This window comes from Poecile atricapillus, chromosome 23, assembly GCF_030490865.1.
Source record: "Poecile atricapillus isolate bPoeAtr1 chromosome 23, bPoeAtr1.hap1, whole genome shotgun sequence".
Taxonomy (NCBI): domain Eukaryota; kingdom Metazoa; phylum Chordata; class Aves; order Passeriformes; family Paridae; genus Poecile; species Poecile atricapillus.
In genome coordinates this window covers 3,794,704-3,808,317 of record NC_081271.1, presented here as the reverse complement: position 1 = coordinate 3,808,317, position 13,614 = coordinate 3,794,704, and the positions used below count along the sequence as shown (strand labels likewise).

Here is a 13,614-nt window from a genome sequence, read left to right as displayed (position 1 = left end):
CCTTGACTGAGGGTGGGTGTAGAGAGAGCAGAAAGCTGAGCCAGTGGGGTATTAGGAATGCCCATCCCTCTTTTATACCCTTCCTCCACAATCTTGGAAGACTAAGCCAGATTGGGTTAAAATTCCTCTACTCTAGTCCCATCAGGTGGTACCTGAAGCATCATTTCTCAAGCCTGTCAGTTTTCCCACCTGCAGCAATGGCACAGCATCCTCATGGCTGCTCCAGCTGCTCATCCAGGGCTTGGGTTTCCTACCACCATGGCATGCACCTCCCTGGAGGCTGCTGTGAGACCCAGGGTCTCTGTAAAATGTGGGCTTTTTGTTTTTTCTTGCAGGGCAAGAGTCCTTTGGGGCAGCCCAAGCCACATTTTTCATAGGAAACTACAGGAAAAAAAAAAAAAACAAAAAAACCAACTTGCTTTGCAGTTTCTAGGCTTGCTCCCCATTTTTAAGCAGATTTTTGATTTGTTTTGGCTTGGTGCTTTTGGAAGAGAAATGGAACTTGTGATGAGATGAGGTTTAGAAATGAAAGGGAAACTAGGAGTGTTTTGCAGGGAGTATTAAGAAGTTCCTGGTGCCGGTGGGTCTCAGTGTGCAGTGCTCAAATGCCATCTAGTGTCACCAAGCACAGGTTGGGGGTTTTGGGGGCACCGTGGTAGGCTGGGCAAGGCCAAGGGTCCAGTGGGGACACTGGGGACACTGGGCCTGTCTGGCCTTGCAACCCAACAGCATCTGTGGGAATCTCTGGGGTGTAATATTTAGAGTTAAATATTAAGTGGTGTAATAAGGAGGTGAGGCGCGAGCAGCAGGTTATGAAAAACATCCAAAGAGACCTCAGGACGTGGGACAGGGGTCAGAGCAGAGGTCAGTACAGAAACCCTTTGCACCATCCAGAGCTAGGGATGCTGCCTTCCCCTCTGTGGGCTTTCCATGCACAGCTCACACAAAATAGCCCAAATCCTGCTCTTCACTCACCAAGAAGACTTTTCTGGGTGAAAAACAAAGGCACCCAGGGAGGATAAGCCTAAACATGATCAGAGGGCCGCTCCTCTGCCCACTGGAGTGAGTGGCTGTGCTGTGCCAGGGACCCCAACCAGCTAGAGGGGAACCTGTGCACCTCAAAAAGGCACTGGGGTCTGGTTGACACCCTGCATTCCTACAAAGCCCCGTTTTCCTGTGATTACTCCCCTGCCAGCTGCTCTCCTGGCAGGCCTGGCTGACAACCCCTGAAATCCTATTAACCGAGTTTCAGGAGAAGTAAAGTTAATCACCTCCTCCACCTGCTCTTCCTCCTTTCCCTTCTCCTCCTCCCAGCACAGAGACTTGCGGAGGCGGCCGAGCTGATGCTGTGAGGCCACTCTGGCTCTCGTGGCTGTCCCCATGGCCTGGGCTTGGTAGGGGCTGCAGGGCAGGACGGAGCCATGCCAGGAGCGATGCCGCTGCAGACGGAGATCTTGCGCGAGGTCTGGGCTGCAGACAGGTCAGTGCCAGTGGGCAGGGTGGGATCTGTGGGGTGGGTGATGTGCTGGACACCCCCAATGGATTCCCCTCTCCTCCAGTGCCTTTTTGTCCTGTTTTCAATTTAAATTAAATTTAGTGAGGGGTTTTATCACAGTGTTTTTTTCCTTTGGGGGTTGGTGGGATGATGCCCATTGACTTACAGAGAGGGAAAGTGTTTGTTAGAGGGGGATCCCCAAATTCAGCTCCTTGCTGTCCCCCTCGGCCAAGGCAGAGCTTGTCCTGTGCTCTGTGTTAGAAAGGACAATGTCAGACAAACTTGACCCAGTTGAGACAGTGGGAAATGCTGCTGGAACCAAATGAAAGACTGAGCTTCCACCCTTTGTCAAAAATTTAGGCAATCCCATGCCCCCAGGGTCTGTGGAGGGCTGAAAGCCCTCACACTTTTGGTTTCTGTGCCCCACAGCCCCAGTGAAGAGCCGGGAAGCCCCCAGCAGCACAAGCCCAAACAGGTAAGAAAAAATCCTTCCCCTCCATCCCCTGTGCCACCATCCCTGACAGCTGGGGACATCAGAGACCCTCTAACCCCAGAGTCCACACCAAGGCAAATTTGGGGCTGGTTGGCCTGTTCTATTGGGGTGCTGCAGCCTGTGAGGGCATGAGATTTTTGGGAACCCCCTTCAGAGCAGGTGGTAGAGAAAATTCCACAGCCCTCCCTTCTTTGTGCATCCTTCTGAATCCCCCACTCCATCACTTTGAAGCACCCCATGAGGAGGGTTCCTAGTTCTCAAATAACAATTTAATTAAGCCCCTCAGTTAAGCAATAAACTGTGACTCACTTTCCCCAGGCCATGACCCTGAAAGCCAGATCCCCCTTCCCTGCATTTCGGAACAGCCCCCAGGTGCCCCCCAGCCTTGGGAGGGTCTCAGCAGCAATTTCATCCACCACCCAATTTAATTTTTAATCAGCAGCTCCTCCTTGAAGGGCTTTGTTAAGTAAGGGAGTGGTTGCCCACCCCGCAGCTGCTTAAGGGATTAAGGGGTGCAAAGGAGCTTTTCCGTGTGAGCTCATGACACAGAAGAAGGCAGCCAGTTCCCAGCTTCACCATGGAGCCCCCAGCTCCCCCTCCCCACACTCACAGTCCTGGGATCCCACTGGGATCCATCAGGATCCCAACTTTTTGCAAAACACCTTCACACACTGCCCTGGAGCATTTGGGAGTAGTGAAACCCTGCAAGGGGGAAGATGCTCTGTTAGACAGTGGAAGCCTTGGTGCATCTGGATTTGCTGAGATCACCTTGTGAAAGCCCTGAGCTGACACCCACTCCCCAAACACCTCCTGTCCAGAGCCAAGTGCTGACCCACATGCTCTGTATTTGGTAAATCGGGGTTATTTATGGCCCCAGCTAACCGGGATTAGGTGTGCTGTGCCTAATCCTCCTGCTTCCCTGCTCCTGCTGACCTCCTTGCCATCCACAGGAGCCTTTTGCGGGGGTGAGAGGAGATGGAGGTGAGAGGCCTGGCTGTCTGCCCATGCCTGTGTCCCCTGTTCAGCTCACATCCCCAACATGGCCATCAGTGCCCCAAGTGGCTCCCAGGCAGGGTCCCTATGGCCACAGTATGATTTGCTCCTCTGTGCTGACACCCTGTCACAGCAGCACCATCATCACCCCCCTCTTCTCCAGAGCTGTCCCAGGGCAGATGTTCTGTCTGTCTGTCTGCTAACAGAGCTTTCTGTTTTCCTCTCTCTGCCTTCCTCGGGGGTGCCCCATGGTAAGTCACTCACTGGAAGGTGTCCGTGTGTCCCTTGCTCCCGTGCTGGGCCAGGGAAAAGCCCAACTGTATTTCTGAAAGGGACCCAGTCCTGTGTGAGCAGGGGGTGCCTGGTAAAGGGAAAAGGTGTTTAAGGCTGGCACCACCTCTGCAGCATCACCCTGAGGGCAGAAGCTGAAGAAGAAGAGGCAGGAGCCTGGGCTGGAGCCCGAGGCCAAACCACGGCGGCCGCGGGTGAAGAAGCTAAGCGAGGCAGGGGCTGCACAGGAGCCTCCAGCCCCGGCACAGGGTGAGCACAGATTCCCCACAGCTTCCCTGGAAATGGGGGGAAATGGGGGGCCCCATCCTGCACCTGAGGCGCTCTCCAATCATGGGCATCTTTTGAAATGCGCAGGGGTGAAGAAGGTGAGGAAGAAGAAGGAGGAGAAGGGGGAGGAGGAGAGCGACAAGGATCCCTCCTCCAAACTCACCAAGGAGCCTCGGAAGAAGAAAGAAAGCCTGGCTCCCCGCTCCCAAGTGGCCAAAGGCTCCAAGAAGCCACAAGGTGCGAGAGCAACACCCACCCCTCTGCGGGCACTCGTTCGTGTCACTTCGTGTCCCCCTGTCCCGAGAGCGCCGGGCGTGCTCCCAGTGCTCCCAGAGCCTGCTGGGGCTCTGCACATCCCCGGCACGGCTTTGGGACTAAAACCCAGCTACGGACCCGGGAGAAACGGGGACGTGGCAGGGGAGCCGCGCTCATTGCCTCGCTCGGGGAGCTGATATGGAGAGGGAGAGCGGGAAAGGGGGGTGATACGCTCGCTGGAAAGGTGGCACTTAGATCCCCGCACACTTCTCTGGAGCGGAAAGTGGCTCCGCAGGGCGAGGCTGCGGCCGCAAGAGAGCGCTGCGGCTGCACCCACACTGCCCGGCGCTGGATACGACCCGCGGCAGCCGGACAGCGGGGCCGGGCCCCTCGGCCACCGCCCAGGGACAGCATGGGCCACAGCCGGGGGACTGCATGGGCCACTGCCAGGGGACTGCATGGGCCACTGCCAGGGAACTGCATGGGCTGGGGACAGCATGGGCCACAGCCCGGGGACAGCATGGGCCACTGCCAGGGGACTGCATGGGCTGGGGACAGCATGGGCCACTGCCAGGGGACAGCATGGGCCACTGCCAGGGGACTTCATGGGCTGGGGACAGCATGGGCCACAGCCCGGGCACAGCATGGGCCACAGCCGGGGGACAGCATGGGCCACTGCCAGGGGACTGCATGGGCTGGGGACAGCATGGGCCACAGCCCGGGGACAGCATGGGCCACTGCCAGGGGACTGCATGGGCTGGGGACAGCATGAGCCACTGCCAGGGGAGAGCATGGGCCACAGCCCGGGGACCGCATGGGCCACTGCCAGGGGACAGCATGGGCTGGGGACAGCATGGGCCACAGCTGCCCCAGGGACCCTCCTCACTCACCACGAGGCTGGGATCCCTCACTGCCTAAGGACGTTGCGTTGGCTGATGCCATGGTCACCTCTGGGCAGAGCCTGCTGAGGATGAGGATGACGAGGAAGAGGAAGAAGAGGTGGAGAATAAAAACCCACCGAAAAAGCTCAAGAAGAAGCTTCCCAAAGAGCCCCTCCCAGGTGGGGGGGAGAAGAAGCTGAAGACGAAGGGTGAGTGCCCAGGGAATAGGGATGGCTTTAGCCCAGCTCTGTTGCCACTGCCATCTGTCCTTGCTGGGATGAGGGCAGTGCCTTGCACCCCATTCCTGTCACTGTCCTGGGAGGCTCACAGGGCTGCAGAGCCATCACCCCCTCCCCATGCAATCTCCCCCTGGCTCAGCCCTTCCTGCTGCTCCAATCCTGTCACCTCCTTGTCCCCATCACTGCCCATTCCCATCCCTCTGCCTGGCTGGTCATCAGCCCCTCTGTCCCAGCAGAAGACAAGAGTCACCCTGACAACAAAGCCAAATCTGCCAAAAGCACCAAGAAGGAGCCAATGTCCATGTTCCAAGTGAAGAAGGAGAAGAAAAGCAAGAAGAAAGGTATGGGATGAACAGGAGGGGGTGGCAGCCAGTCCTGCTGCCTGCTGGCATCACCCTGAGCCAACAGCACCCAGTGTTGTGTGACCATGTCCCCCATGTCCCTCACAGCTGCCACCAGCAGCGATGAGGAGGACGATTCCGACTCCAGCACCAAACCCATTAGGTCAGAGAAGAAAAACCCAGCATCCCTCTTTCAGACTGGTGGGGACCCCCCAAAAGAGAAAAAATCCAAAAAGAAAGGTGAGAGCCTGGCACTGGAGGATGGTGGGCTCGGGCAGGGCTTCTGGAGGTGCAGTAAGTTTGGCCATGGAGAGGGGGTTACAACCCTTATGTTGGCATGGGTCTGTGCTGTGCTTGATTTTGGGGCTCAGTTGAGTCAGGATTTTCTTTCTTCTGTGCCCCTGTCTGTTCCTGCCCGCAGTTCCTCTCAAAGGGGCTGAGAGTGAGGAGGAGACCCCAGAGACCCTGCAAAAAAACTCCAACAAGAAGGGGAAAGCAAAGAAATCAAAGAAGGTACAAAAGACCCCTCAGAGCCATGGGGATACCCCCAGGGTGGGGGAAGAGCAGCTCTTGCCCTCAGGGTGGGTCAGGTTTGCAGCATCCCCCAGTGAGACCCACCAGAGTGTCCCCAAAGCCACCAGAGCCCAGGGGCATGGATAGCAAGGAGCAATTAGCTGGGGAAGGAGGGGGACTCTGGGATCACCATCTTCTCACACAGCAGCAGAAGGAGGAGAGGCCCCCGTCCCCTGTCATCGAGGTGGACAACCTGGAGGAGTTTGTGCTGCAGCCGGCGCCGCAGGGGGTGACCATCAAGTGCCGGGTGACACGGGACAAGAAGGGCATGGACCGGGGGCTTTACCCCACCTATTACCTTCACTTGGACAATGACAAGAAGGTGATTTGGGGTGGGCGCATGGAGACCCCTGGGGCTCTGCTCATCCCAGGGAGAACACTCAGGGTTCTGGGGGGATGTTCACCTGCATCTCCCTGTGCTGGTGTGTCCTGAATTAGGCTGCTCCCCTCTCCTGCCATTCCTCCCAAGAAATGCCCCTGTGGATGGTACCTGGGATGATGAGCTAACAGTGGCTAGAGAGCTAAAGCTGGGCTGGTCTCAGCCCCTCCTGCCCTGTAATGCAGACAGTATCTTGGGCATCATCTTCATGACTTGCTCAAGGTCATGGCAGTGACTTGTTGGGGGACAGCAGTGGCCATGGCAGTGACAATGTCCCATTCCCACATGGTCCCACCGCTCTACCAGGTGTTCCTCCTTGCTGGGAGGAAGCGTAAGAAGAGCAAAACCTCCAACTACCTCATCTCCATTGACCCCACTGACCTGTCACGGGGTGGAGAGAACTTCATCGGGAAGCTGAGGTAGGAGCAGAGGTGATACCCCAGTTTGGTGGCACCCCATTTCTGCAGCACCCTCCTCCCACTCCATGGCTTACAAGCTGTCCCAAGCTATGGCTCGGGCAGGCAGGAAGCTAAATTCAGCATTCTGCCGTGTCTGACCTGAGGAGTGGTGGGGGGCTGAGAGGGGAAAACAAGCTTGGCCGGTTCCTCGCAGCAGACAGGTCATGGCTAGAAAAGGCGCCTGGCAAGTCCCAGCCCGCACTGCCAGCAGCCACAGCAATGCTGGGGGTCCCCGTGGTGGCAGCACCTTATCACACCCCGATTTAGGGATTCTTTGAACCCCAAGAAAATCACTGGAGAGTGGGAATGTCAGCATTGGTGGGGTGCAGCACCAGGGGTTTGCAGCCAGACCAAAGCCAAGGCTGTGCCTGGAGATGGGTCACGGAGGGGGTGGAGGGGACTCAGCAGCATCAGCCACGGCCATCTCCCACCCTTGGCTGCAGGTCCAACCTGATGGGTACGAGGTTCACCGTGTTCGACAATGGCACCAACCCTGACAGGGCCAATGCTGACTGGTCCAACGTGCGGCAGGAACTCTCGGCCGTGGTCTACGTAAGAGCAGCTACACAGGGAGCCCCTGCCACCCTGCACCCCTTCACTGGGACTTGCAGAGATGTGGGATGGGCTGCAGCCACCCCTGAGCTCTCGTTCAGCCCCCTGAGAGGCTGTAACCTGCAGTGGTTGCTGGTTTTAGAGACGGTCTCTCTTGCAGGAGACCAACGTTTTAGGGTTCAAAGGCCCCCGGAAGATGACTGTCATCATCCCTGGGATGAATGCTGACTGTGAGAGGGTGCCCATCCGGCCCCGGAACGTAAGTCAGGGTCAGACTTGGAGAAACTCCTTGGGAGCTGTGTTTGCTGGGCACCGCCTTGGATTTTACCCATCTTGAGACATGGAGAGGCTTTTGGGTATCCCTGAAATTCAAGGTGCCCCTGGGAAGTGAGACATTGTGTCTGTGTTTTTTTCTCCATGATCCCATTTCCAGCTGGGTACTGCTACAGAACATTCCCCAGCAAGCCACAGGAGGTGGCAGGGCTCTGGAGGGGTCACTCCAACTCTGCTGCACTCCCCTCTTGCCCCTCCTCAGGATAACGATGGCCTCCTGATGCGATGGCAGAACAGGAACATGGACAACGTGATTGAGCTGCACAACAAAGCCCCAGTGTGGAACGACGAGACCCAATCCTACGTCCTCAATTTCCACGGCCGGGTCACCCATGCCTCCGTCAAAAATTTCCAGATCGTGCACAGCAGTGACCGTAAGCTGGGATGGGGGTGGGATGGGACAGGGGATAGGGTGGGGGAGCACTGCCTCATGAGCTGGCCCCACTGTTTTTGATTACTTTTTTCATGCTCTGGGGTCCTGCCTGCCTTTGCTGGAGCTGGGATGAAGCTGGACAGGCACTCCACAGGAGCTGGCAGGGGCTTCTGTTGCCAGGCAGATTTAGGGCAAGGACAGATCCTGTGGGGTGCTGAGCCCCCATGACACTGCAGCCACCCACTCAGCGCAGGGCACTGTCCCCAGCACACACCCCACACTGCTGGCAGGCTCACCCTGGGGTGCACGGGGATGGTCCCTCAGGGGTGGCAGCAGCTCTGTCTGGATGCGGCTGCTCATCACCTGTCTGGTGCAGTCAGAAGCCCTTGGCCTCCGGGGTGTTGGGTTACGGGACAGAAAAAGCCTCTTGAGGGCCCCTGGTTATTTTTACAGATTTCCTGTCACCCGCTCTCCAGTAGCAGCGATCCCATGGTCCGGGGGGGTGGGGTGAGTGGGGTCCCTGTCCCTTGGGGGGCTGTGGCACCCAGGGAAGGGGGTGCTGGAGGGACCAAAGGGTGCCACAGCAATGGGACAATTACGTTTTTTGGTGATTGGTACTGCGGTACCAGCGCAGGAGCCGCAGGCTGAGTTTGGGTGGAGGTGCGTGGGCAGCTTCTTTCTGGGGGAAGGGAGGCTGAGTGCCCCAGTGCTGCCCCAGTGGCTCTCCCTCTCTCCCACAGCCGAGTACATTGTGATGCAGTTCGGGCGTGTGGCAGATGACGCCTTCACCATGGATTACAACTACCCCCTGTGCGCCGTGCAGGCCTTCGCCATCGCCCTCTCCAGCTTTGACGGGAAGCTGGCCTGCGAGTAGCACCTGCAGTGGGGCTGCCGGCACCAGCGGGGCTGCCTGCCTGTGCCCGGAGGATGTTCCTGCATCCCTGTCCTGTTCCACTCCCTGCATTTTCACCTTCTTGCAGTCACGGTTGTTCCTGGGGTGGTTCAAGGCATCTGGTGCCCACTGAGGATGCTCACCTGGCTGCAGCCACTCTCTTCAGGCAAATTTGTGGCAAATCGTTGGGCTGGGGTGATGGCAGAGCCAGGCTGGAGGTATATTCATATTCAGCAGATGAGGCTGACTGCAATCCCTGTCTCATTCCTTTGGACTCAGATGCTGGAAACTCATCCCCACCCCGCTTTTATTACTTTTTTTTTTTTTTATATATGGTTTGGATCTTTATGCTCATTCTCCCAGTGAGAAAGGGGTAGGTGGTCTCCCCACTTTGTGTTTCCTCATCCCTACCCACATGCAGGTGGGCTCTGCCTTAGCTCCCAGCTAAAGACCCCCATCCCAGCTCATTGGCCACTAGGCACAAAGCCCCTCTTTGGCCCCATTTTGCCCTGGTGTGAGGGGATGGCTGGTGCCCATGGTGTGTTTGTACCCACTGGGTCTCACCACACTGCCCAGAAAATGCTGGGGATTTGGGTCCCTAAGAAGCAGCCTGGCACCAGCAGCGCACAGGCACGTGCTGAGGGGTGACAGTGCCAGCAGAGGAGGGCTGGCAAGCACATGAGACAGAGCTTGCACTGCTGGCAGGTGGCCCAGCTGGGTCAATGCTGCCAGGAGAGACCTGGAAGAGAAAACTCAGGGTGCACCAGGAAGCAGTGGAGTGACTCATGAGGTGTGGTGCGGTGCTGAGTCACGCTCAGCACCCAGACAGGCCCTGCTGAGCTCCCCGTGCCCTCAGCTCTTGCTGCTCCTCTACTCTGTGACACCCCTGCAGACCCCACGTGCCCCAGATGTCCCCACAGCTGCCTCACTGGTGCTCTCTGTTGATGAGAGATGGACAGAAGGTGCCATCCCCTGCCTCAGGCTGGTGGGGAGCTGGGGTGACACCAATGCAGGGAGGCTGAAGAGAGGCAGCTCAGTGGGAGCAGGACAGCTCATGCCCCCAGTTTCACCAGTTATGGGGTGAGGATTTGGCTGCACAAACAGTCCCAAATCTGATTAATTCAGTGGTGAGAAAAACGAGGACATGACAAGGAGCCTTGGAACACTGTCTGCAGATCTCTGGTCATGTTTCTCTCACCTGCTCAGCTCTCCTGCTGACTCACGTGGGATTCCCTTCCCAGGACACAAAGGGGTTGCTCCCCAATTCTGGGGGTGATACAAGCCCCCCAGGTTAATACAGCTGAAAGGCAGCTGCAGCAGAAAGGCTGAGGAGCAGATGGACGAGATGGATGTGATTTTGCAAGAGGGATGCTCATCCTCTCTGGGCAGTGTCCCAACATCACCGTGGCCTGGCCTGTCTGCTTGGGGCTGAGGGCAGATGACAGTGACAGGGGGACCATTGGTGAACATCTGCCCCTTTGCAGATGGGAGTGGAGACTTTCCCCAGCTGTATGAATCTGGGCTTCATGGTTCACAGGCAGATGCTCGTGGTGAGGCAGGCAGAGGTGGACAGCTTGGGGACAAACCAGCCCGCGTGGGACATCACCCATTACACACACTCAGAGAACATCTTGTGAGCCAGAGGGAGAACCAGCCACAGCAGTTCGGGGCCAGCATCCCTGGTGAGGTATGGCCAGCAAATGTGGGGAAAGCAAGAGTTTTCTGCCCAAATCCAGCCACAAACCCAACATCTGTTTGAAATCGGGATGAGCTCAGCTAACGGTTGAGCTAATACTTGTCCCCATTTCCTCCAATGCAAGGAGAAAAGCAGCAGGATGAGAGAGAGGGATTTGGGCTCCCCAGGTTCTGTCTGCTGTTACCTCCAGGTTGATTCTCCCTCTCCTCACCCAAAACATTTCCATTTTCCATTTGCCCATTGTTGCTTGCAAACCCTTCAGGTTTCCTGGCCCGTTGCCCATGGCAGAGCGAAGTCCCTGCCATGGGTGTCCCATGCAGTGTCACCCAACCTCAGAGCAGCCGCTGCATCAGCCCACCCGAAATCCCTTTTACAAACCCTCTAACGCAAACCAACTGTGGCAGAAGAAACAAATGAGAACAATTTAATAGGGCGATGGATATTTGGGCCCTTTGTTTGCGCTGGCTGTTAACACCAGAGGAGATGAGGGATGGAAGCAGTTGAAATGTGTATCTACTTTGGCCGGCGGAAAGTGTGACGGATGCGCCGGCAGACCAATGGCTGAGGATGCTGGGGTGTGCGTGGGTGTGAAAGGAATGCTCGCTGCAAGAAAAGATAAAAAAAAAAAAGAAGAAAGAGCCTTATCAATGGTGTTTGAGTCCAAAGTGTGTGTATTCCTTGGAGAAAGGGTTTCCTCAATCCCTGGGGATAATGTTTTCCCTGCAATGTGAGACTTTGAGGTTTCTGAAGTTTCATTTTAGGGGCACTGGCACCGGGCTGGTGCTGCAGGCATGGATTTAACCCCACAAAGTGCTCGTGCAGGGGCACAAGCATGGCCAGTGGCCAGAGGTGACTGTCGTCAGCTCCTCAAGGGAGCCTCCTGGGAAATGCGTTTTATTTTTGCAGAGATGCTTATAAGGCAAAGGGGAGGAAAAAAATAAGGCCCCACCTCGGTGCTGAACAGCACATCCCAGGCAGGAGCAGTGTCACTGCAATGCTGGCAGCTCTCTCCAGGGTTCATCCCCATCCCACGCTGATGAGTGGAAAGATGCTGCTCCAGAGCTGAGCAGGAAGGAGGATGTGAGGGCTCTTCTCCAGCTGCTGGCTTCTACCTCTTCCGAAGACCCCTGGGGTTTGGGGGGCTCCATGCACCCAGTTCTGAGCTCTCTTGAGGGGGCTGACAGATATTTCCATGAGTTCCAGAAGGCAAACGTCCCAGCGGGAAGGAAGGAGGGAAGGGCTGGGACATCCTGGGGGCTGCAGGAGGGGAGACCAGCCCTGGGAAACTCCTTGTCCAGCAGTGGAAGGGCTGGAGCTGTTTGGTTCCCAGTAAGCTGCCCTGGCCCCAGCCCTGCGGGATCTCTCTCCAGCTTTGAAGTGGCGATACTTTAATTAATAAAAGAAGTTATTGTGACGAGGTGTTCTTCTGTTCCCTCCCCCTCCTCTTGTATTTATTTAGGTAACATTTTTTAGAGGGAAAGGCAGACTCATTGCTGGTTAGCTCGGCTGTGGCTTTGTAGGATGGGCTCCTTCTTGATGCTGCAAGCGACAGGCAGCAATGGGAAAGCCAATATTTTTCAACTGCTTTTTAAAAGGAGTCATTTTTTAATTAGTGAATCCATTCTGGATAAGTGTTGGAGTTTTACAATGTTGTAGCTGTTCTTGGTGTCTTGCCTAGACTTGGATGTTCTGGCCATAAGAAAATATTATTTATGGCGTTGCAGCTTGCAGCTCTTTTATATTATAATTTGAGAAAGGAAGTTGCTGTTCCCACCAGCGGACAAAAAAATAGCAGAAACAAGGACTATGGACTTCTGAAGCAGGAAAATAAATAAAAATTAAGAGGCAGAATGGAAACAAACCACTGAGCCAGCCTTGAATCTTTGCACTCCTGAACAAGCTCATCCCAGCATCGCTATCAGTTGTGCTGGATGCTGTAGCCAGACCCCTGCCCAAATGGCAAGGCCAGAGCAGCAGTGACCCCCTCAGCACTCCCCTGCTCAGTGTTACATGTGTTCCTAAACATTTGTGGATCAGGCTTTTTATTCATGGGCTAATGCACACTTGTTTGCTCATGCCTTACTCAGCTTAAACTCCTATTGAACTCAATTAAAGCTGTCATCTCCAGGAGCACTCAATGTCATTTTTGCCCAAGTAAGGGATGAGTAACAAGGCTCTGAACAGCCCTTGGAGAATAACAGCCATTTTGCTGCAGTTTTTGGTCCAGATTTCTTACAAGTTAGCAGCAGGCCAAGGGTGGAAGAATGTGATATGGCTTCATGAATCACACACAATTGCTGAATGCGCTGGATGCTTCAGAGCCTGTCACTTCATGGACTGAAGCATTGGCTGTCTTGTCCCAAAATGCTTGAATACAACCAAGCTCATGATGAAAATTAGAAAAATATGTTTCTAGAAGGAATGGGATGCAAAGAACATCCCTTCTCTAATCAGGACACTGGGAGGATTCCTCACCCTGATTTATCTCTGGGGGTTTTGGGTACTGTGGCACAGGCCTGTGGTGTGTGCTGGCCCAGTGGCCTTGGGGACTGAGGGTTTTGCCCCTTTCGGGGCTGCAGTTCCTGATGGTCAGGCTGGGTTGTAGCTAGGGACTCGTATGTGATCTGCTTTGCTGTGGCTTAACACGTTACCACCCATCAGCTCACCCCGAGGAAGTGACCATGGCCTGGATCCTGGCTGAATTCCCTAAAGAAATCCCAACAGCATGAGCTGAAATCCCCATCCTGGGCAGCATGGTCACTGTGTGTGTATGTGTGTGTGAGGATGAGGATGAGGAGAGGGATGAAGGTGTTTGGAGGGGGATGCAGATGTCAGGATGGGAACTGACAGGAGGATGAAGATGTGTGGTAGGGCAGTGTGCAGAGGACAATGTAAATGCGCAGAAGGGGATGGAGGTGAGCACAGGGATGATAGTGAGTGAAGCAGGGCAGGAATGAAGAGTGGGATGAAGGTGAGCACAGAGGGTGATGAAGATGTGCAGAAAGGGATGAAGGTGTGCACGGGTGACCCTGGCTGACTGAGGACGGGACAGGACAAGACGAGACAGCAGCACCTTCGTGCCCTGGCCCAAGGCCACATCCCA

General features: G+C 55.7%; 1 protein-coding gene across 5 annotated transcripts; it reads left to right on the top strand.

Moving 5' to 3' along the window:
• The first annotated feature begins 3,459 nt into the window (after positions 1–3,459).
• Positions 3,460–12,153, top strand: TULP1 (TUB like protein 1). Of its 5 annotated transcripts, XM_058856106.1 has the most exons (12): positions 3,460–3,521; positions 3,627–3,776; positions 4,753–4,884; positions 5,151–5,255; positions 5,364–5,495; positions 5,677–5,768; positions 5,974–6,150; positions 6,514–6,626; positions 7,109–7,217; positions 7,378–7,476; positions 7,753–7,924; positions 8,664–12,153. In XM_058856106.1, exons 4-12 carry the CDS (start codon positions 5,210–5,212, stop codon positions 8,795–8,797), a joined length of 1,074 nt encoding a protein of 357 aa, XP_058712089.1. In that variant the 5' UTR covers positions 3,460–3,521; positions 3,627–3,776; positions 4,753–4,884; positions 5,151–5,209; the 3' UTR covers positions 8,798–12,153. The 5 variants fall into 5 exon arrangements, 2 of the variants coding, with proteins under 2 accessions (XP_058712089.1, XP_058712088.1); XR_009279437.1 differs by lacking the exons at positions 3,460–3,521; positions 3,627–3,776 and having other exon boundaries at positions 3,789–4,884; positions 8,664–9,033; positions 10,353–12,153; XR_009279438.1 differs by lacking the exons at positions 3,460–3,521; positions 3,627–3,776 and having other exon boundaries at positions 3,789–4,884; positions 8,664–10,502; positions 11,418–12,153.
• The last annotated feature ends 1,461 nt before the right edge of the window (positions 12,154–13,614 follow it).